Below are 26,201 nucleotides of genomic sequence, written 5' to 3' on the forward strand. Positions count from 1 at the left end.
AAGACAACAGTGGGCACCGATGAAGTAGAGAATGGGGGACACTCTGAAACGTCTTGGGCCCAGCTCGTGACTAGGAAAGGAGCTGCAGAGCTCACCACACCAGTTCAGACACTGCAGTGATGGTTCTCGGGAACACATTCCTGAAGAGCTGCTGTCTTCACTTCAGGTTAATCTCCATGCCACCTGCATTATGATTCAAACCATTCCCGTGTGAGCATCTTTACCGCATCACTGGGCCTGCAGACTTCTATATGTGAACCGATATAGAATGATACTGACAACTATTATATGACAAGGAGAAATTCTGAGATGCCCTAAATTAAATTACAGCAGGCTGGAGGGGTGGAGGGAAGAGACAAGAGATGTTAATCAGCTAACAACTGCAGGCTGAGACCAACGAAGACTGGTAACATTCCTGAATGTATGTTAAAAGTCTGAGTTAACCTCCAGGTGGCTGTTCTGGCAATTATCTACAAAGAATAGCTGAATAACTGACACAGGGCCCCTGCATCTTGTTTATCTTGAATGAACTTCCAGACTATTGCCCACAACCAGTCCTGAAGAGCAAACACTTCGTCCTATGGACTATGCACCTACCCAGAATGAGCCCCACTTCCAATTCCATACTACTAGTACTTTTTTTTTCTAGATTTCCTATTTGTTTTTATGAGGCTCTAAGTATGTTGTCTGCCAAGCCTGGTTTCTCAGACAAATGGAGTTCTCCCACCCCTTTATGTATAGCTAACTTAAATTCTTTCAAAACAATGTATATATTCCTTCCCCAAATTCATGTATAAGAGTACCTGTCAACTCCAGGATGGCGGACACGTTGTCCTCTCCATCCACCCCTGCTGCTGCTGGTTTAGTCTGCATGCCCCAGGACCTGGTCCTTTTTCTGGCTAGCATATCACTCAATAAATTCCTTTCTTTTAGAAAAGTTTTAGGCCATTAAAGTTTTTTTGTTTTACTTATATTTTGTCCAAAAGTGACTCCCTAATCCCTTAGCCTCTTCCTGTTTGTTGACTATGCCTGTGGAAGTGGTGACTTCCAGGTAGGAAGGTCAAACCAGGGCTGCAGGAACTTCACATAGGTGTGGCGGAAAACAGTCTTCCCTTCACCACAACCATGATGAAGAACAAAGTAATATAGAAGGAGGCCTCTAAATCATAACTCAAGGATGGAATGGAACCAAAATCCTTTAGCCTAACAATGACAGGGGATGTGCTAGTGAGAGGCTAAATTTTGCACTAAGAAATGCCTGATGGTCTTTTAGACAGTCAACCTGTGGCAGGACCATTGTATAGGCCACCACTGCCTCCATTCTTCCAAACTCAGGATCACAGCCATCCCCTCCAGCCAAGAGCAGAACTGGAATGAGTGAAGAATGACTAACACTGGTTCCAGACACAAAATCTGTTGGAGTTGGCATGGCTCAGTGGTTGAGCTTCGACCTATGAACCAAGAGGTCACGGTTCGATTCCCAGTCAGGGCACATACCTGAGTTGCAGGCTCAATCCCCAGCATGGGGCATGCAGGAGGCAGCTGATCAATGATTCTCTGTCATCACTAATGTTTCTATCTCTGTCTCCCTCTCCCTTCCTCTCTGAAATAAAATATATATATATTTTTTGTTTTTTATATTTTTTGTTTATTTTTTTTTAAGAAAAACTACTAGGGATCGGTAAAACAAAGGTAGAGAAGGAATAAGGAGTCCAGGCTTACTTACAGGTGGTGGCCCTCAAGACCAAGACAAAGGCTCCTGTGGGCATGGACAGAGCTCAGGGACAAGCTGACACATGGATAGACCAGAGAAACCACTCCCTTATCAGCACACTCAATGGGTTCCATATAGTAAAGAAAATGTTACTCAAAATTGGGGATAGAGTACTACTAATAGAACAAAGTCAGTGATGTTGCATATTTCTTCCAAATCCTTATTTCCAGTTTGTTATACCCTTTAATAACAGTATTGATAAAAGAGAAACTTTTATTTGTCTAACCTATATAATAAAGAGCTAATATGCAAATGGTCATTGCACCCTCGCACAGGGGCCAGGGGACCTGAGGCCAGGCCGGCGAACCTAAGGCCATGCCCCCGACCTGGCAGGGCATGATGGGGGACCTGAGGCTGCGCCCCCTGCCCTGCGGGGCTTGACGGGGGTGGGGCCAGCTGGGTCTGGGTCTCGCGCGATTTCGAGGCATGTTCCAGTGGGCAGGGACTTGACTCTGGGTCCTGCGGCACACCCCAGACTCTGACAGGAGGGAGATTTTCATATACATTTTACTAATTTTCTTTCATCTCTGGCACTTCTATTATAGAGAAAGGGCAAATAACAATATTAAAATATTTCCTCTAATTAATTCCCTTTTAATGTGCACGAATTTCATGTACTGGGTCACTAGTAGCTATATAATCATGGACCTAGAATGTGAAAACAATGGAAGATTATGAAGGCCTGACACCATTTCTACTGGAAGTGCAATATGTATGGAAATACATAACTTTAATTACATAAGCTCTATCTTATCCTGGAACTTAAGCTTCCATCTATCAAATAAACATCATGTAGATTAAAGATAGAAGAATAATTTGGATGGAAATCACTATAGTATCTTCCTGGGTTGTTGTTTTTTTTTCATCTAAGCATGGTTTGGGCCAGAATTCCAATAAATCAGCATCTCACCATCAATTATTTTAGACATATACTCACCTTCTCTAAGCAGCAAGAATCAGTGGCACTGGCAGAAAATTATACATGAATTTTTTCACTCAGGTAGAGAGACATATATAGATGCAGATAGTAATTATAACAGGGTGTGGATTTATTTCTTGTCGTTAGGACAGGAGGATATTTAACCTCCTACGTGCCAAGCATCTTCAGCACTTGATGAAGGTTTCATTCAGAAGTCATCCATTTACAGAGAAGCCCAGGAACCCATCAGAGTGCGCACTATGGGGTGGGCGGTGCGGCCACTCACACTCACATTTGCCAGTAAAAGAGGAAGTGAGTGCGCAGGCTTACTGGGAAAATCTTGGCAGCTATTACAGTGAGAAATCTGTTTTTAAAGGTCACTGCTGCAGGTTGAAAAGAAATCAGAAAAGCTGAGGTCATTGTTTTAATCAGCCTCAGGCAAACTGCAAGGGTAGAATCAAAGTCCATTCAACAGAGCAGAAAACAAATCAGCGACTTAATTCTTCTACCAAGTAATAGAGCAGACCCTTGGCATTTAAGAATTTAACATTTGTGGTTTCAGCTGGTCCCAAGCCACCGGCAGGGGAATGACATGTTGGATCTTGTAATTTTACAGAGGCTTGCAGTTGAGTACATGATGGGAGGTTGGAAGGCAGGAGGGGGTCCCCATGCAGCTAACCCAGCACCTTCCCTACCTCCATGCTTCTTCCAGACAGTGGTTGGGCTCTTCTCCCACTAACTCTTGTGAAGTGATGATAAAAATAAAAAATAAAAGGCATGCTTTTGCAGCTACTTCTTTGAACTCTAATGGTGACAGGACATACCAGATGATGTCAATGAATTCAGGAATTTGCAAAACTAGTTTTGGGGAAAAGGTCTTTGTCAAGGTCAAGGAAATGGAAGCTGATATAAAGGAAATGGCCAAATTGCTTAAAGCATCTCAGACAGGTTAAGTGAAAATAAAGCCCCAAACTATTCACAGAATTTTAGGGCTGTTTTAACCTCCTTTGAGAGAGTAAGCCTTGGATACATAATGTCTCTATTGTACCTGAATCAAATATGTGCTATGGCAAAAATTATAAATTACTGGAAAAACAAAGTCCAACAGTTTTACTCAAACACTATAATCAGCATCAGCAAATGGTATCAGATCTCAAATAGTACAATGTCACCAAAATATTTTTTTTTGAAGTGGAACTGGATCACAGTCTTACTTTCCAAAAAACTGCACCACTTAGATATTCTCAAATTGACTGCAGTGATGGTTGCACATATCTGTGCATACACTAAACACTTTAATTGGGTAAACTGTACAAAATGTGGATATCTCAATAAAATGTCAACATAAGAAACGTTCAAACCTGTAGAGAATTTTTATGAGTTTTTTTGAGCCAAGCTGACAACAATTGCTGGAAAACAAAACTAGGATGCTTCCACCGGGAGAGGTGAGCGGGGACTCATCACCCAAGCTCTTCTTCATGCACAGTGCAGCCTCTGCTCTATTGTGAACAACAGATGATTCTGAGCCTTTTTCTTGAACACTCCTTACCTCCTCATCATAACTGAAATGAACCACTTCCCCATAATGCTCTTGCCCTGGCTCTGTCTTCCATCCACTCACTGTGAGGGGTTAGGGGAAGGAGGCACCATCCTTGCTCCCCTCTACCTTTTCCCATCCATTGTTCTCCCTAACCTCTCCCTCCCTTTGGGAAAATTTACATCACTCTCTTATATCATCTTCTCCAGCACTTGACCCCATTATCCCTTCTCTCTACCCCTCCCCTGATATCAATCTTTGGTGTTCCTATCCTCAACCAATCACTTTGTTTATTCTCCCAAATTCTGATCTCAGGATTTCTCAATTTGTCAACTCTTTAAAAACATTTATTTCTAGGAGCATTTTCTCAATCCGTTGAGGTTTTGTTTTCCAGCAATTGTTGTCAGTTTGGCTCAAATAAGCTCATAAAAATAATAAGGAAAATAAGACTACTCCCATTTCAGAGAGGCCATTAATGGTTTGAATGTCTGAATGTTTCTTATGTTGACATTTTATTGAGATAACCACATATTGTACAATTTACCCAATTAAAGTGTTTAGTGTATGCACAGATATGTGCAACCATCACCGCAGTCAATTTGAGAATATTTTCATTACCTTACTTCATTGCCCTTTAGCTATCACTCTGCTATTATACCCCTAATCTCCATCTCTCCAACCACCCCACCCAAGCCCCAAACAATCTATTTTCTTGTCTTTAGAGAGTTCCCTAGTTTGCACTTTCATGTGAATGGAGTTTTATGATATATGGACTAAGTCATAGCATGTATCAGTGCTTCAATAAATAAAAACATGTATTTCTATTCCATAAAATTGTCTACAAATTGAGCTATATAACTAGTTCCCAACTATCACTCAAAAGTGCCCAAGGTCTCAGTTCTACAAACCCTTTTCTTGACATCTTCTCACTGAATATGCTTTGTCTTCATTGTAACTGCCAGTCCCCTGACCCTGACAGACCCCAAGGACACTCTCCCACTCACCTTTATTCCCTTGCCCTCCTGTCCACCCATCATCCAAGTCATCCAAGCCAGTCTCAAGCCTAAAGAAAGCCACAGTATCTGATTTCTCTTCTACTCCTTCTTGCTAAGAATTGCTAGAGATGATAAATGGAAAAGGTGGTGGTGGTGACGTCCATTTTTTGAGAGGGTCTAGTGTCAAATGCTTTTCAGAATGCTCAGCATGTGTTATCTTAAACACATAAACTTCATTAGCGTGGAATGCTATTCAGTTAAGTTCCACCTGGGTTTTTTGTGCTAGTGAGCAATCACTGTTTCCATCTCTAATGCACCCGCAATGATATTCCTCACAGGGGCCACTTCAAAGACTCATCACTTCCCTGGAGCATAACTCCCAACTAGGAGGCCACCTTATTTAGGTTTTTGGAAAGATACAGGCCATAAACATGAGTTTCCTTAGAGGACTTTCTCTGCCCCCTGCTCCCCACTCCCACCCCTCAAATTTCTGAATATCTTCATATAACTTTTCTCTGTCTGTACCAACCTAGAGGTTCTTTCTAAAGTCAATCTTCCCTTTATGACCCTGATTCCCACCCCAAGCTCTTTCTCTCTCTCTCTCTCTCTCTCTCTCTCTCTCTCTCTCTCTCTCTCTCTCTCTCCAATGTCTCCCTCTATACAAGATCCTTTCCTTCACTTGTCCAAGTTTTCCCCTTCCCTATAGTTTCCTCACACTACCAACTTCTCTCTCCCTTGGAGAAAGTACTGAAGTGAACAGAACATTTCCAATCTTTGCAGGAAGAGTAAAACAGTTTCCCCTGTAACCTGTAGTGTTACAGAAAACTGGAGACGAACCAAGCAACGCGTAGAGAGATGGAGTTACATTTATTATTACATGTGGGCCCAGAGAAAAATGTCTCTAAAATTCTGGGCAAAGTCACACAAAAAGTTTCCTGTATTTACACCATTTTACCCTCTTTGTCTCCCAAATATGGGGTTTTCCAGTCCCCTTTGCAAGTTCTTAAAGAGCCCCTATGTACTGGGGCTTTGAGACCTCAACCAAAGGCTTGGCCTAGTGCCAGCACTAATAACTTCATCTGGGGAAGGTTTAATGGCCTCTATGAAATGGGAGTAGTCTTATTTTCCTTATTATTTAAGCCAGCAAGCATTTACAGAAGCCAAAATACAGGGTTAAAATTTCAAACAGCAGTTTTTGTATAAGATGGATGCTTCAGTAGGTCTCATTTTTCTGCATTTGCTCTCAAAACTAAACAATTGTCTCCAGCTGGGGGCTCAGGACTGTTCAGACCATTGAAGAACCCTGCTTTGGGCAGAAAGCTGGAAGCTTTGTGCATTATCTGGAAGTACATAGCACTGCATTTGATGGAATATGAAAGGAAGCAAAATTTTTTTTGCTGGTCTCTGTCTCTTAGTGTCTTGCAATTTCTGTTTGATTGTGGTCTGAACCAGAGCAGAGAGGCAGCCCATGTGGGTAGACCCTGTGATACTGCTCTCTTTCCCTAATCCCTCTCATTCAATCCCCCAGGCAGGCCTAGCACTGCCACTATCTTAATATCTTCTGTTCTTGCAATTGCCATGATCTGCTCTCACGCATCTCCCTGGCTCCAGCTCTGCCAGCTCCATTCCCTCCTCCACGCTGCAATCCGAACAACCTTCCTGGAGCACACCCTTGCTTGACACACTTCAGTGGCTCCCAAGTGCCTAAGGAACAAATCCAAGCTCATTAACCCATCATAACCTGGCCCCTTATCTTCCCCTGCCACATTCCATGCCAAGTTCCAGCAATGCCAACTAATTTTTTACCAAATCCCCTAAACTCTCTCCGGTCTCAGTGCCTTTGCCCTTTGCTCATTCTCCCCCTCTACCTGGAATAACCCCTTCCCCAACTATCTTCAGGACAGTTCAAGGATCATCTTCCCACCAATTCCAGGGGTCTTCCTTTCCCAGGTGCTCTGGGAGGTACCCCAGCCTCCCTCCATCCAGGCACTTTTCGTGCTGAGCTGTTCTCATCTGCTACTTCTCTGCTTCACACACTGGGCTCTTAGCTCTCTATCAGGAACTGTATCTGACCCGCCTTTGTAGTTCCTCTGCTCAGCAGAAGGCCTGACACATACACACATAAACATCTCAGAAATGAATAAATTAGATTTTAAATAAGAGATAGAAGTTGACATTTTTAACATTTAGTACCTCAGTACTGTTTATTTTCATGATGTTGTTTGGTAAGCAAACAAAGATGAATTTGCATAGATTAAATCCAAAAGAAATGGAGGCCTTTGAATTAAATAAACCATGTGCACTACTTCTACTACTACTATTAACACTGAGTGAGGGCTAACTCTCATCATCAACCCTATACTAATGGATTTTTTTTATGTGTTGACTCAACCCTCAAAATAACCCTCATTTTATAGAAGAAGAAACTTCAAAACAGAAAAAATATTATTAACTTGTCTGTAAGTGGCTGAGCTGGGATTGAAACCTGGCAGAGCTGTGGTTTTCACCACCACATTGTACCGCCTGCTGTGGCCATTTGTGCAGAAAAATGGTGAGTTGTGTATTTGCCTCACTCATCTAAGCACTCACCTCAATTCTTCTGGTTTTTCCCATCTCAATTTAGAAACTCACACGTTTAAATATATTGAATTACCAGCATCAGATGACATGTGAGAATTTCTCTACGTGGGCTTAATGCGCATGGAGCCAACCCCTTGCCAGTTGCTAAGGGAAGAGCACAGGATGCCCTGCGGGCTGTGTCAGTTACATGCATTGTGTTTCCTTTAGAATTAATTTTCCTTTTAGAATAAGGTCTCCATACCTATGTGTGAGGTTGCATTTTTTTTAAAGTGACTTTCAAAGAAACACCAACTCCCGAGTGAAACTGAAGATTACAAAGACCCTGTGAGAAGCCTTTGCCACCATATGAGGCTTTTGACAACATCAAAGGAGTTAACAAAGATAAAGAGAAATGAGAGAAAGTGGGTGAGAGAGCCTGGAGACAGACTGTCTTTGGTAAAAGCAGAAGAGCCTTTAAAGAGAGAACATACATCTGCACAGGCGAAGTCAGGAAAAAGTGGAAGCAGAAGAACTTTGCAAACCAGGTCTCAGAAACTGTTCTGCGGCAAATTTCAGGACAGAGAGACAAGGAGGAGACAGACACCTGATTCGACTTAGGGCACTTAAATGCTGAGTTTGTTTTGCTTGGTTTATATTCTATTTTGTCTTCATTTTGAGTGGTGCTGTGTGTGTGAGTGTGTGTGTGTTTGTGTGTGTGTGTGTGTGTGAGTGTGTGTGAGTGTGTGTGTGAGTGTGTGTGTGTGTGAGTGTGTGTGTGAGTGTGTGTGTGTGAGTGTGTGTGAGTGTGTGTGTGAGTGTGTGTGTGTGAGTGTATGAGTGTGTGTGAGAGTGTGTGTGTGAGTGTGTGTGTGTGAGTGTGTGTGAGAGTGTGTGTGTGAGAGTGTGTGTGAGTGTGAGTGTGTGTGTGTGTGTGTGTGTGTGTGTGTAGGTGGGTGGTTGAGGGGCTGGCTGATGCACATGAACACAAGCAGGGGGAGAAAAGGGATTTCAGTTCCCCTGGGCTTAGACACAAATTCTACTGCTTCAAAAAGACACCAAGTCACAAGAATTTCTGAGTGTTCTCTACCCTGTAGGCAAGCCACAGAAACAGAACTGGCAGTGGAAAAGGGGAACGAGTAGGGGAAAATGTGTTTTGATTATCCCAGAGAGAGCCTGGTAGAGGAGGTGGGAGGGTCAGTAAGATATAATCACCTTGAAACTACGCCTCCAGCTCCAAGGGTTCTGACGCTGTTTGATTTGCAAACAACTCTGCAGAATTCGTGAATATTTCCAGAACTTGTGATATTTCATTCCATTGCCTCCAATCTTTTGAATGTTCTTTTAATAATAATGGATTAGAGCTTATCTGCACCCTGGCCAGTTTTATAAAACCAAATAATTGCTGAGCTGGGGGAGCAGCTTTATTTGCATTTAATTTCTTTTTTAAGAGAAATTCTGCCACCCTCTGGACAGAAACCAAGATCTATTTCTAGAGACCACCACTGAAGACTGCTTTATGCAACTGCCCTTGAAAATAAACATTTACTTTTTAAATGCTTTAAAAGGGAGGGGGAAGAATCCCAGTTGTTTCAGATAGCATAAACAATACCCAGTGTGTGTGTGTGGGGGGGGGGGGAGGGGGTCATTTTAAAACACTAACTTGCCTTTAAGAAATTTTTAACTAAAAAAAAATGGTCTCTGAGCACATTTGAAAAAAAAAAAAAAGGGCTTCAGCATTTAACTTGCACTCTTTCCAAACATCACAAAACAGCTTACATTTCTGCTCTCCAGTCTGCAACAGCCAAGCAAAGGTTTCTCACACAATCTCAGCTGTGACTGCTTCACACAGTTACCTTTGTTAGTTTGAAAAAAATTCACATTTGTCTTAAATATAAATATATACGTGTTGGTTTTTAACTAGAACACAAGGACGCAGTGAGACGTCAGCTACAGTTGAGAGAAATTAGCCATAAGAACACAAAAGAGCAGCTTATTTCTGAAGTGCTAATGCTCTGGTCCACTAGGCATGAAGTACTTAATATCACGCAAATGAGACGCTCAGAAATGCAGAGATGTGATAATTACCAGCAACAGTGCTGGGCAAATCAAAATACATGGCATGCTGTTTTCATTAATAACCAGAGAGAGGAAGCAGGAAGACACCATACCTTGTTTTAACAACAGGGTTTAGATGCTTCTGGTCTTGGAGGACCTTGGCCAGCTGCTTTTGCAGAAACAAAACCTTTCCACGGACTCCTTGAATAAATGGGTGGTCGAGGAGATGTGTGACGGAAGGGCGCTTTTCAAAATCCTTAATAAGACACCTGTTCGCAAAAATCAACAAACAATCCAAAGTATAATCTTAGACACCTGGCTCCCCTGTGAATATGGGAGGGGGGAGGAGAAAAGGTTCATTTATAAAACCCGATCACTAACCTAACAAAGCTCTTTCTTTATGAATATGTACCAGAACATAGGAAAAAATAAATCTCTATTAGTTGAATTAATGAAAACATCAGAAGTCTATTTTAGTTTGACATATTAAAAACACAATCAATTGATCTGACATACCCAAACACTGAAAAAAAAGAGATTGGTCAGGATGAATTTTCTGTCTGAATTTTCATTACAGAAAAAGGTTTACCATGGAGACAAGTTGATTAGTCTATATGTTTTATTTTGGAAGCATGTGAAATGACATGCTATCATTTAAGTCAAATCCTAACATAAAGTGTCCACTCTGTGGTGGTGGGGAAAATGCATTTAGGAGTTTGGAAGGAAATAGAGAAACCTTCCCAGAGAAAGTTCAATACCTTGATTGCTAATGTCTTCTGAAGAAGCAGAAAAACCTCAAAACAGGAAGTGACAGCAATATAATTCAGATAAACTGGAATGAAATTATGCACACAGGGAACAAAAGGTCCATTCGAAATGGTAAAAACTGGGTTGTATTTGAACTCCTCTGCAGTTAATTGGTTAAAACCGTACCCGTGTAACCACTTTCTGTTTCAGATTCAATACCCTTTCAAAGAAAGCAATGACTTGCTAGTAGCGCATTTTGCTGTATGCTCTCATGCTATTAAAGATGATTTTGGCACAAGGAAATTTCTACTGAAATTGAATCTGATGAATACCCCTCCAATTACCATCACATTTCTATTCTGAGTAGCTAGCTGCCCTTGACAGGAGAAATTTCACCAGCTGCCCTCGTAAACTATCAGTCTTGAGCTCACATAGGAGGCTTAGGATAAATACCAGATGCCATTCTGCCCACTCCATGAAATAAACGGTTCCAGTTTTCCCCATAGTGACATGCCGGCAACATCCAAAACACAACGCATGTTAAATAATGAAATACACTGACAAATGGTAAAAAAGTTCAGCCTCACCTTGAGCATTTTTTCAAAACATTTAAGCAGAGTCCCCAAGACAATCCTCAACTGTTGGATTTACAAAAGGCTTTTAACCTTTGTGGTTGACACTCCAAACCGCTTTCACGTCCCTCACCTTCTAGTCTTGATAAGATTTTCAGTCAATTTCCCAGCCACTCCATTTTAGAATTGATTCAGGGGTGTTTCTATCTATTGGAGCTGGCTTTTTCAACTAGAAAAGCCAAAATAACCTAGATGATCACCATTCTGTCACCTGCACAACTTAAATGCCACCGCTGCCTGGCCATGGAAAGAAATCAATCATTTGACTTAAAAAGGTTCAGGGGCCTTTTGTATTACCTATTATTTTTCCTACCAAAAATAAAAATAAAAAAATCAGTGCACATGCTTTAAAAAAATACTACGTTCATGTTTTTTTTTCTCCAGCAATCTTCCTTGGAGTCCATGTATATTCGTTTGGATATGTATATATGACTATGAAAGGAAAATAATTGCTAATGTTTCCCTCAGCATCTGGAAAACAGGAACCTCATGGTAGTTATATGGTGACATAATACAGGTGAGTGGCCCCATTCTCCTGGCTTGAGGAATGGTGTACAGAAATGCCTGAAATAAAAAACAGTCTGTGTCCTCTGAGAGTTCCCACTGTAGATGGACGTGGTGCCTTCGCACACCGCCCAGAGCCTCAGCGGGTGTCAGACAGGAGACGAGGAACCCCTGGGTCTTACAGCTAAGCCTGCCAGTGCTTTGGGGTGGGTCACATCATATCTGTCTCTCATCACCAAACAGACATACCTCCTCCGCCCATGTTTATCTCCAAACACAGGGAGGTTTCTTAATAGGGTTCTTCACCTAATGTTTCCTTCCTTTATTCTCCCCCTAGCTGTTTCATCTGACTGCCAGTCAGTGCTATTGACATAGGAAGAAAGAGCAAGAGCACAAAGGCAACCCTCAGCTGCCTGTTGACTAGAGCCAGTACTTTAAATCGGTAAACTCAGGGGGCTGGGACTGCAGGTGGGAGGTGTAACAACGAAGAGACAATCCAGAGTACGTGAATGGGAAAGTGGGCTGCAGCTGCTGCTACCTTCCTTCTCTGGGTAGGTGCCTTGGGACAGTGTTCCAGGTGAGGCCTGAAAACATGGTCCTTCTGGTACTTCAGTAATTACATCTTCTTAGGTAGGGTTGCCAAGAGACCCGGAAAGGCATACCCCAACCTTATGAAAATATGTCTCTACTGGAGTCCGGGGGTGCAATTAAAGGTGCTACAGCTTGTTTCATATTTTTAGCATCTAATGGGGGAGCAAGGTTGCCAAAAAGGTTGCAAGATCATTTGGTATTTTGGAGAGGCTCTCTCTTGAGAACACAGCGGGAGTGAGAGAAAAGAGGACTAAATAATAAAGTGAGATCATCAGACAAGGAAGAAACTAACGAATGAGTGCATTATCTCTTCAAGATTCAAAAAAATGAAGGTAGGCATATTACCTGCTGGAAGCAATGATCCAGGGGATTTGTGAGTTCTCTCAGTAGCACAAAGTGGGCGGAATGTCATACCACTGGATCAGCAAAATGAAAGTGAGTGTATACAGGAAGAATGCTAAGCAGAGTGGTGACATATCCAACTGCACTGGAGGATTCTTAGGAGAAGGGCATGAAGACCTTGAGGGTAGAACCTTATTCTAAAACTCTCTTGCATAGCTCTTTCTCATGGGGAGCAAAGAGCCAGATTGAAATGGAACTATTATTTTACTGATAAATAGAGGAAAGTTTCTACTTTAGGAGCAGATATGGCTGAAAATCATGCATTACTAGGGCATTGGAATCATCTCATCTCATTTGTTCAGTAAACATATATTACACAGCCAGAATTATCCAAAATAAATGAATCCATAAAAATTTTGATTGTTTTCCTCAGGAATCTGCAATCTAATGGAAAGATGGAAGGACAAGAGAAACATAGGAAATAGCAGAAGCCAGTGTTTGCTTATATACAAGGTGGCACAAAAGTAGGTTTACAGTTGTAAGTATTCAAAACACAGAGTTTATTCTTGTATTATTATTAATTAATTAATTACTGCATTACTTTCCATATAAACTGTAAACCTACTTTTTCCCACTAAAAAAAAGAATCACCACAAATCACAGGGTTTTGGAGCTAGGAGACAGAGATTTTCTATTTTAACCGTCTTTTATGAGGGGAGGAAGTTATGGTCAGGTCCTGATAGTGATGAGGCCATTTCCCTAACTCCCATGGGAGACTCCTTCCCACCCTGCAATGAAAGACCAGATGTTCTGCATCTGTGTCACTGTTTAAAATGTGGGGAGTGGGGGACTCCGGTCAGAGAAGACTTACTGAAGCAGGTGAGAACTGAGCTAGGGTTTGGGAAAGTTTTGGAACTAAATTGAACTCGACTGGTGAAGAAGAGGTAGAGTCATTTCAAGGTTGGCAAACCGGATCAGCAATGCAAGAAGCCTGACTAGGCCAGCTGTGTAGCCTGGAACTCAGGAGGCCACCACAACATTCACCTTCACCTCCTAAGCTGCCTCCTTTAAATGCCTAAGAACTTTAGTTCCTTTACCAACCTGCACTAGGATATGTTCTGTAATGCTTCATTGGCCATTTGGTGCCCCAAACTCATGCAGTTACATCTGTCAGTTCGTTATTTGTTTTATTCTCCTACCAGGCAGGGATTTAGCGGATTAGGATAGAATCGACTGCTGGGATCTGTAAGAACTTCTGACAGCCTCTGTCCTTTTAAAAAGCATGATAAAGTCTTCTAAACTGATCTGGAGAACAAACATGGAACACTAAGAAAGTTACAATATGCTTATTCATTTCGGGATTGCTTTTTAAACCAGGAATGACAAATCCCAGATGCAGTATATCCCCCTACCCCCACTTGGGGATTGAAAAGCTTTGCAAGAGAATGTATAAGATGCTGATTTCCATATGGAAGTGGGGGCCAGTCAGTGTGAGGCGGGTTGGGTGACATACTAGATACATAAGACATTCCATTGAAAAAATGAAACTAGTATTCTGGTCCAAAAGGTAGGGGAAACATTGGTGATACCCTAAGCCGGGTAAGTCTGGAGTTGCACACTGCATGTGAGCATGTTAAATGTTCTTGGAAGCACCGGGGAAAGAAAACAGCTTTATTCTGTTTAAGTCCATGTTTCCAAACTTGTCCACCACAGACCCTTTTCTGGTCAGTGGAACCAGGGCCCTGCAAACGATATCTTCAGAAGCTGTGCTGTGAGAAATCAGGTGTAGACTTTTGGGGGTACAGAGTCGTCTCTCAGCTGAGGGGAGACACTCAGAGCCCCAAAATATCACCAGCATTTAAGACACCTGTAAGCTGCTGGTTCTGCAGAAAAACAGTGTCTCAAACTGGGGATATACATCCCCCAAGCTCAGTTCATCCCAGAGCCTTGTGCTCTGGAAAAAAAGGAACTGAACAAGGACTAGATTTAGGGAAGACTACTTTTTCCCAAAATCATCAGTAATTCTTTTTTTAAAAATCATTTGTTTTTTTAGCCCTGGATGGTGTGACTCAGTTGGTTGAGTGTCGTCTCATGCACTGAGAAGTCACCAGTTCAATTCCTGGTCAGGGCACATGCCCGGGTTGCAGGCTCAGTCCCCAGTAGGGGGCGTGCAGGAGGCAGCCAATGGATGTTTCTCCCTTCCTCTCTCTCCAATGTCAATAAAAACATATGTTTAAGAGATGATTTTAAAAATCTGGATTTAGGTGTGTTTGTTTTTGTGCTAAAAGACAAAACAAACATTTTGAACTACCAGGAGCTATAGTGCCTGGATTTACTCTGAATTTCCGTTTGGTTTGAATTTGATAGAAAAGTCCACTAGAATAAAAAGGGAGCACAGTCTAGCCTTGAAAGAAATTAATCCATTACCTAATTTGAAATTCTAGTACTTCCCATCATGCCTTCTTGACTGAAGATTAATTCTCAGAATTCATTAGTGTCACCACATTAAATGTAGGTTGTGGCAGAGGTCTCAGCCTGGCTCAGCCAGAAACTGGTAAAAGGGAGGGATTTCTCAGCAAGAAGCAAGTAGGGCTTCTGCTCAGGGCTCCGGAGCTGGCGATGCCTGTGTTTTCTGCTCCCAAACAATAATGTTGTGGAGACACAGCTGCCTTGTGCTGTGGCTGCCATTTCATTGCCAACACATCGGATGCCTGCGAGGGGGAGCTCTTTATCAAGAGCCTCGATGGCTGTTTACTGGTGAATAAAGCACACTTGATCACAAGCAGTGGGAAAGGCAAGAACTAGTAATACTGGTGAACGTGTGAGAAAAGCAGGCGGGTGAGCAATCTTATTCCACACACTGGGGCCAAACCACACGAAGACTTGGGCTTCACGTCACTTTTCGTTTCCTTCTCAGTATTCTGTCTTTTATACTTTGTGTTGTCTTGCGGGTTTGCCACTTAGGTTGTTAAGTGTCTCCCCTGGCACAGAATATCCGAACGTTTGTGATCTGAGCAAACATGTGCCCGCCCCGTGATGCGCTGCGGGGCTGCAGTTCCTATCGTCCTCACACAGGAGTCTGAGTGACAAAGGGACCTGGGCTTCAGAACTCCTCGGAGGGGACACTAATTATAGGGTAGGTGTCGGAGCCCAGGGCGCTCTGTCTGTCTCGGAAGGAAATTTCCATTCGGAAGACAGGACTCTGACAAACACAGGCATTTCCCCAAGGTGACTAATGCCTCAAAGGCAAGCTGAGAAACTTGACGTCGCATATGTCATTTTAGCAAAACACCACCTCCCCATTTGGTGGAATATTGAACTGCATTCAGTTTTCATTCAGTTCACAAATATTGCACACGGTGGTGTTTTAAAGTCTCACTGGCGAGAACTGAAATTGCACGCTGACTTCACACATGGGGTGGGGAAGCGGGGTCCGAACCTGAAACAGAAGTGAGAACCAGGAGTCTACAGTTATCCATCAGAGAGAAAGGTTAGTGTTCAACGACAGGGAAAAGAAGCCCTGAGAAGGCGGGCAGAGGGCTGTGGGACAGGGAGCTCGGGCTCCGTGTGAGTGGGTAACGGCAGCCGGTTTTGAGTGGCAAAGGTAGGGAGACGGCAAGGCTGCCGACAGCAGGGCAGCTGCCATCTTGCAGGAGACGCGGGGCGAACAGAACAAGATGCAGGGTCAGAAAGGTCACACGTCAGCCCCCCCCCCCCCCCTTAGACAAAGCCCTGAAGGCCCAGAGTGAGCTCACGTGAACCCAGGAAAGAAAGGAAAGGGAAGAGCGTGGCATTTCCTAAAGCCTCAGGAGAACCAACTTTCCTCACCCAGAGGAGCCTCCCAGGAGGTGAAGAAAGAGACCAGAGAAAGTGTAGGGGTGGTTTGAAGCCCAAAGGTAAAATCTCAGCAGAAAGGACAGAATCTCCCTTCGGAGGTAATGGGCACCACAGCAGCTGGAGCACCTCCATGCTAAAACTGGGCCCAGGACAGGACCCCCCCACCCACCCCAAGCAGAGAACTGCAGTAGGTAACCTGTGCCGCCTCGGACACAAGGGCCTCTCTACCCTTATGTCTCTGATCTCGTGATCAACAGTAAATAATTAGAAAACCCAGACCACTTTGTTATGTGCTTAGGGAAGGTGCTGTAGTAACAAAAATTTGAGATCCTCAGTACTGCTTGTCTGGGGACAAGCTGGGGGCCATGGCTGGGGGGAGGGGGGCGCTGAGGGAAGAAGAATATGCCATGGACAGTGGGCAGAATCGATCTGGGAGGAGGAAAAAGAAGTACAACTGCCAAGCAAGGAGGTGAGGTGGGTAAAGGGCCAAGACAAATCAGGCCAAAGCTAAGGAGGGAGACAGACAGGGTTCAGGGACCACAACAGCTGTCCGAGGAGAAGCCACGGGAGGGTGTGGTGGTAGAGGTGCAGTTGTATTATTGTTATTGACAAGGCTTTCTTCCACGAAGCTGTGCTTTCCAAGTGTATGTGTCAGTTGCAAAGACAGGATGAGCACGCACTCCACATGCCAAAGCCAGGCAAGACCCCGACGGTCATGCCCTGGGTCTACGGCAGACTGAACGACTGGAACTGGTGGCCCTGAGTCACCGCCCTCTCACTCCTCTTTGTTTTCTGTCTCTTCCTTGGTTGGGAAAAGCACTTTGTAATTAAACAAATATTTCTCCACGCAACTCTCCTCCTGTGATTCAGTCAAGGGGCCAGAAAAAAAATGAGCCATTACTTCATCAAACAGCCCCAGCAACTAGTTTATGGGACTGTTAATCTGTGTTCAAATCCCACCCTGTGGTTCAAGAGTTGTGGAAGGCCTGGTCCCTGGGAGATGGGCATCCTGCAATGGCTCCCTCACTCAGGCTGCTGTGCTGCCGGTTCCCACGGATCTGGGCGCTGGCTGACGCTGCAGGTACCACTGAGTCCCCTGCAGCAGTCAAAACACTGCCTCTTGGGCCTCTGTGAGGGGCTGAAGTTGGCCATTGGTCAACCCTCAACTCAGCAAAGCAGACACGGGCCTGAGCTTCCTTTAGAGCAATACTTCAGGTGGAAATTAAGGAAATATTTGCGTGAAGCAGGCCAGGAAGATAAGGAGCAATCAAAAAGGGAACTGATGACTGAACCCAGGAGGAAATGGTTATGGAAAATGTTGGTAGTCGGGGCCAAATAATCTAGATGTTGGCAAATCCATTTGTTAAAAAGATTAATCTTTATGTTCATTATTAATATAATATAGATTCCTATAATACATATAATGTATAATTATAGATTATATAATATTATATTTAAACTAGAGGCCCAGTGCATGGATTCATGCACATTGAAAGGAAATTAATTAGAAGAAATATTTTAGAGGCCAGGGAGGAACCGAGGAAGATTGGCCAGCGGGGAGGGACCATTGGAGGGCTCCAGGGTGTGTCTAGCTTGTCTCACCCAGTCCTGATCAGCCAGACCCCAGCAGCAAGCTAAAATACCAGTCGCAGTGTCTGCCCCCAGGTGGTCAGTGTGCGTCATAGCGACTGGTTGAATGGTCAAAGGAACAGTGGGATACTTAGCACATTAGGCTTTTATTATATAGGATAGGATTGTTATTCATCTTAAATAGTCTGTTGATTTACTTAAATAACAATATACTTAATTGCCAAATCTAACTCTAGTTCTTATAGATTTGTGATATACAAGTGAATTCAATTCTCTGGGCCTCAGTTTCCTCACTTGTAAAATAATATCATTGTGGGGAGCAAATGCAATAATCCACGTATACAGTGCCTGGTGTATACATGAGCACCTAATAAACGCCAGCCATCAGGCCAGCCACTGTGCCGAGTTGGGGATACACTCAACCCATTGGAGAAAAGCAGCCGTGTCTTCCAAGCAGGATGAGTGCTGTCAAAAGAACTGTGCGATGGCTCCTTGAGTTAGACTTGAAAGTACGGTGCCCACTGGTGAGCTCCTTTTCCTACCACTGAGGACAATATTGCTCTTTGATAGATGACCTGATGAGAACTTTCATAGTTCTGGGTGAAGCGGGACTTTTGGAATCTGACAATTCAGCAAAAGCATTTTTTAGTTCAAGCCTTTGGGCACTCCTGTTTTTGAATATCTAGCTAATTTCTTTGATTCTAAAATCAATTTCCATTTTGACAAACAGTTATGGTCTGCTTCTTAGTCTGGGTGTAGTGCTCGAGGATATATGAATTCTAATCCTTCCCTTGATCCTACTTGCCATGCTGCCTAGAATTAAATCCATAATTCTCATTTGTATGCATTTTTTCCATATAAGGAGAAGCCATGGAGAGTACCAGCCATCCTCTGTGAGAAATGAACCAATCCATGCCCAGGACTACCCCAAAGCAAACAAAAGATATTATATGCCTCCATAAGAAACTTCCATTCCTACTGTACTCTCTCCACTTGGAATGCTCTTTCCCTACACTTCTGGCAATATCCCTTTCTTCCTTTAAGACCCTAGTGCAGGGGTGGGCAAACTTTTTGACTCGAGGGCCACAATGGGTTCTTAAACTGGACTGGAGGGCCGGAACAAAAGCATGGATGGAGTGTTTGTGTGAACTAAGATAAATTCAAAGTAAACATCATTACATAAAAGGATACGGTCTTTTTTTTTTTTTAGTTTTATTCATTTCAAACGGGCCGGATCCGGCCCGCGGGCCGTAGTTTGCCCACGGCTGTCCTAGTGTCATCTCCTAACTAGAATTGTGTGCTTCATCTGTAAGCTATTCTAAGGCTTACACTTTTCAACCTAGTAAGTGTTCGAATGAATCAATAAATTCAATCCCACCTAGTTCTCTAAATATTTCATATGTGTAAGTGTGGTATTATTCCCCAACTCACAACACACACACACACACACACACACACACACACATATAAACACACAATCGGTGCTGATCCATATCCTGTGTGTAGTAATAGTCACTTTTAGACATAGATATAGATATAGATATAGATATAGATATAGATATAGATATAGATATAGATATAGTATAATGTTAAATTTTTTTATTGATTTCAGAGAGGAAGGAAGAAGGAGAAAGATAAGAAACATCAATGATGAGAGAGAATCATTGATCAGCCGCTTCCTGCATGCCCCCTACTGGAGATAGTGCCAGCAACCCAGGCATCTGCCCTGAATGGGAGTTAAACGGGTGACCTCTTGGTACATGGGCTGACACTCAACCAACTGAGCAACACTGGCCAGAGTGAGTTGTTTCCACTTTTAAGCTATTATGAATAATGCTATGAACATTTGTGCACAAGTTTTTATGTGGACATATGTTTTCATTTCTCCTCAGTACATACAACTAAGAGTAGAATGCTGGGTCATATGGTAACTTTATATTTAATCTTTTGAGGAACTATAAGGCTGTTTTTCAAAGTAGCTGCATCATTTTATATTCCTACCACCAGTGTATGCAATTGATTTTTAATTCTTCATCTTGTTTGAGAAAGGCACCCTGCAATATGTTTTTATGTAAAAACAATACAACAAGATAAAAAAAAATAATTAAAAGTAGAAGAGAAAAGTGAAAGATAGGAAATTAGGAAACAAAAATAGCAATTAAAATACAAAATAAATTACTTTTTACAGGTGGCTACAAATTGGGCTCTGGGCTCTCCAGCAACCAATGTGAATGGTAAAAGGTAGCTTCTTTTATAGTATTTCTTAAAATTCATTATATAGAAACAGACCAGCTGCTTAGAGAACTATAATGATGATGATGACGTTACTGACTGGTAAGGAGACTAGAGATATATAGTTTTCCTGAGTTTTCATAGAAATAATGCCATGTAATGTGATGAATACTATTTCCCTGCAGTAAACATGGCCATGAATTTCAGAGGGCTATTTTTTATAACACTCTTCAAGGCCAACTGATGCCTTCTATCAAAGCACTATTGAGTAAAAAACAAATTTCTCCCTGGGTGGTCAATGCAAGAAGGCATAGAACTCTGATCTTTTTTAAAAATTATAAATTATCCAATAACACATCATTGCATAAGAGCTATTTTTTAAAAAAAAAAATTGGTTTGAGAAAGAGAGAGAGGACGGGGAAGAGAGAAATAGAGAAACTTTGATTTGTTGTCTCACGTATTTATGCATTCATCGGTTGATTCTTATATGTGCCCTGACTGGGGATTGAACCCCCAACCTTGGCATATTGGCATATCAGAGAGCTCTGATCTTAATCCATACCTAAATTTACCAGCGACTTGGTAAATTTTTAAAGTCAGGTCCCTTAATTCCTGACATGCTGAATGTAGTGCCCAAATGCTGGCACCCATCAAGATAAAAAAGGAGAGTGCCAAGCTACCACGTGCTGTTCATTGTAAAGAATGAATAGATTGCTGAAAAAGTTAGCCCGTGAATCAAAAGCAACTCAAAGGAGGGAGCAATTTAATCCCACAGGCAGGGGCTGGAAGAGGACTGAAGCATCACACAAGTGGCATGGAAACAAGAGGGCAAATTTGCCTCTTAGTGATGACAATAACGGCTCCAACTAAAATTTCAGGCCGTAGTACGTGGTATAGAGGGGAGAAGGATTACATTAAGAGGAAAGATAATGACCTAGAGCTTCAATCATCTTACTGGTATGGTGTCTGCCCTTTCCCTTACTGTGTGTTCCACTGGTAAAGGCTGAAATTGACTAAACACTTCTCTGACTTATTGCTAGTTATATGAATATTATTGATGGCATGAAACGAAATTGAGGAAAATAAACTAAGCTAGTTTCTTATTAACAACCTAACCACTACTCAAAAGCCTGGAGAAAATATGGTCAGATAATAAGTAGTTGTAAATGTCTTATGTAAATCAGGATTTTGCACAGTTATTGGCTGCCTTGGTTCATGTTCCTGAGGACACAAACCACCACCATACCTCTTACCTGCCATCCCTCTGCCCAACTCCTGAGCAAAACAACAACAATAGACGTCCAAGGGCATTGAACCTGGTCCGTGATTGCTTCTGTGGAGAGACGGTTCTTCCTGAGGAAGTGGCCACCCAAGGAAGCCTGCACCTCTGTGATTTTAGACAAAGAAATGAATCCTTCATCCCCCAGGGACATCAATCAGTGCCTTTTTCAAGTACTAAATTTTCTTAAGATAAAATATTTTTCTTTTTTAAGCAAGGGAATGGGTGAAGGCACCAACTACCAAAGAGAGCCAGGGGAGTCCCTACTGCTCCTCCATTTACATGAAGTAAGGAACCGCTCCATCTATTCCATGAGAGCATCAGCAGAGACCCTAATCCTCGCTGAAAGGAACTCTAGGGCAGCCAAGCCTTTAATTTGCTGAATAATAGGTCCTCTGATTAACCCTTGCAAAGCAAAGCACAGATGCTTCAGGCAACAAATGTTCCCAGGGGCTTGAGGAAAAAGGGGGTGGGGTTGGAGAGCTCTTACTCCCACGGTGAGTAAACTAACTCTTTGTTTTGAAATGGTTAGCTTTCTGTTTTCATTTTCCCTGTTCTCTCTCTCCAGGGAGCATAGCACTTCCCTGCTCTGGTACTGAGATGTGCCCTGAGCTTTAAGCCACTGTAACTCAGTGACACATGCATAGATAGGTGATGTGAAATGCCTGTCACCAAATATACCCATGGCAGCAAATCAGTGACATGAAAGGCTCTTTGGGGACCATTTGCCTACCCACCACATTCTAGGATAAGCCGCTTTAGCTCTGAAGAGAAAGGAAGGAAGGGAGGGAGGGAGGGAGGGAGGGAGGGAGGGAGGGAGGGAAAGAAAGAGTAGGAATCCATGTCTGGGAGGAAGGGAGAAGTGAAAGGAAGAGAGGGAGCAATGCTAGCTCAGATTCCTCTGGTCTGCTCTAATTCAACAGAAGATGTCTAGCATTTAAAAGGGAGTTTGACCCTCTCTGTGAGATCCTATTACTGGAGGTAGACGACTGTATACTATGTTGCCAAGGACAGGTAATGGGTTAGTTAGATGGGTCTAGTGCACATTAATAAATCACATACATAGTAGACTTCCCGCTCGTTATATCAGATAATGAGATGAATGATTGAATGGATGACACAGTGGTCAGTTATCATGTGGATGATATAAATTCTATTGTGCTGAGGACATTTATCTCTGTATTGATCTGGCTTTGCTAGCAAGGATCATAAATTACTAGTCTTCCATAACCATATGATAAATACTGTAATAACAGAATGCCACCAACTCCCATTTCCCCAATAAATTTCCATATGTTCTCAGTTAGACAAATAAAATGCAGAGGATCTTTTTTAAGATTTTTAAATGTTGCTAAAAATTGTGTGTAGTATAAAGACCATGGAGAAAAGCCTGTCTGTCCTAAACAAAAGTTATGTGCTAGAGGCAGCATGCACAAGCTCCCTGGGTATTATTGTTATATTTACAGTAATTTTGTGAATTGATTGATGTTACATAGGTAGCTTGAAATTGGCCAAGGTGGGATTATTTACACCATGGAAATTAGTGAACAATACAAACCAGCCCCCCATCTCTACCCAGCCAGCTGTTAGGCATCACGGCTTGGGGACTAGAAATCTTGGGGAAAACTGACTGCTTGATAATTCAAAAGCACAGATGGGTAGAAATCTCTTTTTTACCACCTTTCCCTCTAATTCTGTATGTCTTATTTCCTGCCTTCTGTTGAATTGATAAAGTTTTCTATAAACCCTTTTTTCCTTCTCTTGGTTTAGAAACTAGACATGGTTTTTCTATCATTTTAGTAATTACCCTACATGTTTGACATGTTTGCTTAACTCTAAGTTTTCCAGTAGTCCTATCCTATTTTTGAGCACATTAACCTATACATGCCTTAACCACACATTGAACACTGCCCCTCCCCAAATTTTATGATTGCTTTGAGTTAGTTTTTACATATTTTATCCCAAATCATTTTCCTTCTTATAGTCAGTTCTTTTACCACTTCAGACTGTTTCATGCAATTAATTTTATTTCTAATGAATTTATGCTTCATTTGTTGTTTCAGTGGGTTGTCTTTCTTTGCCATAAATTTCTTTATGTGTTTTGAGATGTAGTTGGCAGACTCACTGAGGAAGAGGATGACTTTGTTTTCCCTCTCCCTCTTACTTCCTTTGTGCCCACCCTCCTAGTCTAATAATTTCAGAGTAGTGCCTTCTTGACTTTCTGGGTCTTTAGCCCAGAGCCAGGTTTTAGAATGGTATTTTGTGCTTCTGTCCCAGGTTTTTATTAAGTATACTAGAGGCCCGGTGCACAAAAATCTGTGCACTCGGCGGGGGGCGGGGGGGGGGGTTCCCTCAGCCTGGCCTATGCCCTCTTGCAGTCTGGGACCCCTCGGAGGATGTCCACCTGCTGACTTAGGCCCGCTCCCTGGGGGATCAGGCCCAAGCTGCCAGTCAGACATCCCCTCGGGGGATGTGCACTTGCCAGCGGGGAGCAGGTCTAAGTTGCAGTCGGACATCCTTAGCGCTGCTGAGGAGGCGGGAAAGGCTCCCACCACCACCCCTGTACTGGCAGCTGTCAGCCTGGCTTATGGCTGAGCAGAGCTCCCCCTGTGGGAGTGCACTGACCACCAGGGGGTAGCTCCTGCATTGAGCGACTGCCCCTTGGTGGTCAGTGTGTGTCATAGTGACCAGTCATTCCCCGTTGTTCCGCTGTTAGGGTCAGTTTGCATATTACTCTTGTATTATGTAGGCTAGAGTCCTGGTGCATGGGTGGGGGCTGGCTGGTTTGCCCTGAAGGGTGTCCTGGTTCAGGGTGGGGGTCCCGCTGGGGTGCCTGGCCAGCCTGGGTGAGGGGCTGATGGCTGTTTGCAGGCTGGTCAAGCCCCCAACAGTGGGAACCCTCACCCCATGGAGGTTTGGCCAGCCTGGGTGATGGGCTGATGGGTGTTTGCAGGCTGACCACACCCCCTTTAGGGTGGGGAGACCCACTGGGGTGCCTGGTCAGTCTGGGTGAGGGGCTAAGAGCCGTTTTCAGGCTGGCCAAGCCCCCCTGGTGACGGAAGCTCCCAGCCTTTTCTTTTTTTCTTTTTCTTTTTTATTCTGGGATTTATTTACCTTCTATAATTGAAACTTTGTTGCTTTGAGTGGAGCTCAGAGCTTTCCGTGGCAGGCAGGAAGCTTGGCTTCCTCCATCATTGGGGCAACCAAGCCTCCTGCTTGCTCCAGCTCCGTGGCTGCCAGCCGCCATCTTGGTTGGGTTAATTTGCATATAGTTGCTCTGATTGGCTGGTGGGCATGGCTTAAGGCGTAGTGAAGGTATGGTCAATTTGCATGTTTGTCTTTTATTAGTGTAGATGGAAGAGCCCATCCCTGTGGCAGCAGAAGGTCCATCTGCTTATATATCCTTCTACCACCCTAAGTCAGAAGCAGGCTAAACTTCATATACCTGGGGGATGGTCAGCATTACCCCAGGAGGAAATTGCCATGGTTAGAACATAAGATCGTATGACCCCCTCCTACATCCCATTATTTTCCCAGCCTCTTTTTATCAGCCCAGGAGAACTACCGCAGACACTGGCTTCAAGCAGGAGTCCAACTCTGGACCATGAATAGCTTGGAGCCCTCTTAGTCCTTTTATTCACAAGAGCCAAGCTCCCAGCCACTACTGCCAGCAGACCCATGAACTTACTCTAGCTGAATACTTTGCACTTTTTTTTTCTATTATGATCTGTCAAAATGCTTAGATTTCTTTCCTTTCTAGTAATATATTTTTGGCCTTTCTTTTTCTATGTGGCCTGTCATTGTTACATGTTTGAAAAAATATAAACTTAAAGAGCACACTTGACAGAAAATCTCTCACATCTAAAGGCAAAAATTCTTAATTTCAAATGCATTCAATATCTTCTGCTTATCACTGTCCTAAATTATGTTTCTCTAGGAACACCTATTGGTGAGAAAAATGTCTTAAGGCAGCAGTTCTCAACCTGTGGGTCACGACCCTTTTGGGGGTCGAATGACCCTTTCACAGGGGTTGCCTAAGACCATCAGAATACACATATATAATTACATATTGTTTTTGTGATTAATCACTATGCTTTAATTATGTTCAATTTGTAACAATGAAAATACATCCTGCATATCAGATATTTACATTATGATTCATAACAGTAGCAAAATTACAGTTATGAAGTAGCAACGAAAATAATTTTATGGTTGGGGATCACCACAACACGAGGAACTGTATGAAAGGGTCGTGGCATTAGGAAGGTTGAGAACCACTGTCTTAAGCTATTAATATATATGGCCAAGACTAACATCTGTAATAAGTGTCCCTGCCCTTACTTTATAGGGAGGAAGCAAAGGTTAGGTCCCAGGCTTCCAACTCTCCCACACCTTGATTTTCACCCATTACACCCACATATTCTCCTAAGGCACCCTTGGCTAGACAGTGTTTACATTAGAAGGAAATTGCCTGCTCTGTAGAATGTCGTGTCACTGGCCGTGGTCCTGAAACCAGGAGCCACAAGGACGTAACTGTTTCACCTAATCCTGGGTTCAGAAATGGCCCCTCTTCAACCTTGCCCAGGACTTCTGAACCAGATTATGGGG

The 26,201-nt window shown here is 43.0% G+C and overlaps 1 protein-coding gene across 1 annotated transcript in view; it reads right to left on the minus strand.

Annotated features, from left to right (window-relative positions):
• Positions 1-26,201, minus strand: part of MYO3B (myosin IIIB) — a gene marked incomplete at its 3' end in the record, with an annotated part of 345,767 nt that overhangs the window by 207,397 nt on the left and 112,169 nt on the right. The window contains exon 8 of the mRNA XM_081095513.1: positions 9,953-10,108. Within this exon, the coding sequence (XP_080951639.1) occupies positions 9,953-10,108 (156 nt within the window). The remainder of the gene's footprint in view (positions 1-9,952; positions 10,109-26,201) is intronic.

The sequence above is a fragment of the Myotis nattereri genome (assembly GCF_964212035.1).
Source record: "Myotis nattereri genome assembly, chromosome: 7".
NCBI classification, from domain to species: domain Eukaryota; kingdom Metazoa; phylum Chordata; class Mammalia; order Chiroptera; family Vespertilionidae; genus Myotis; species Myotis nattereri.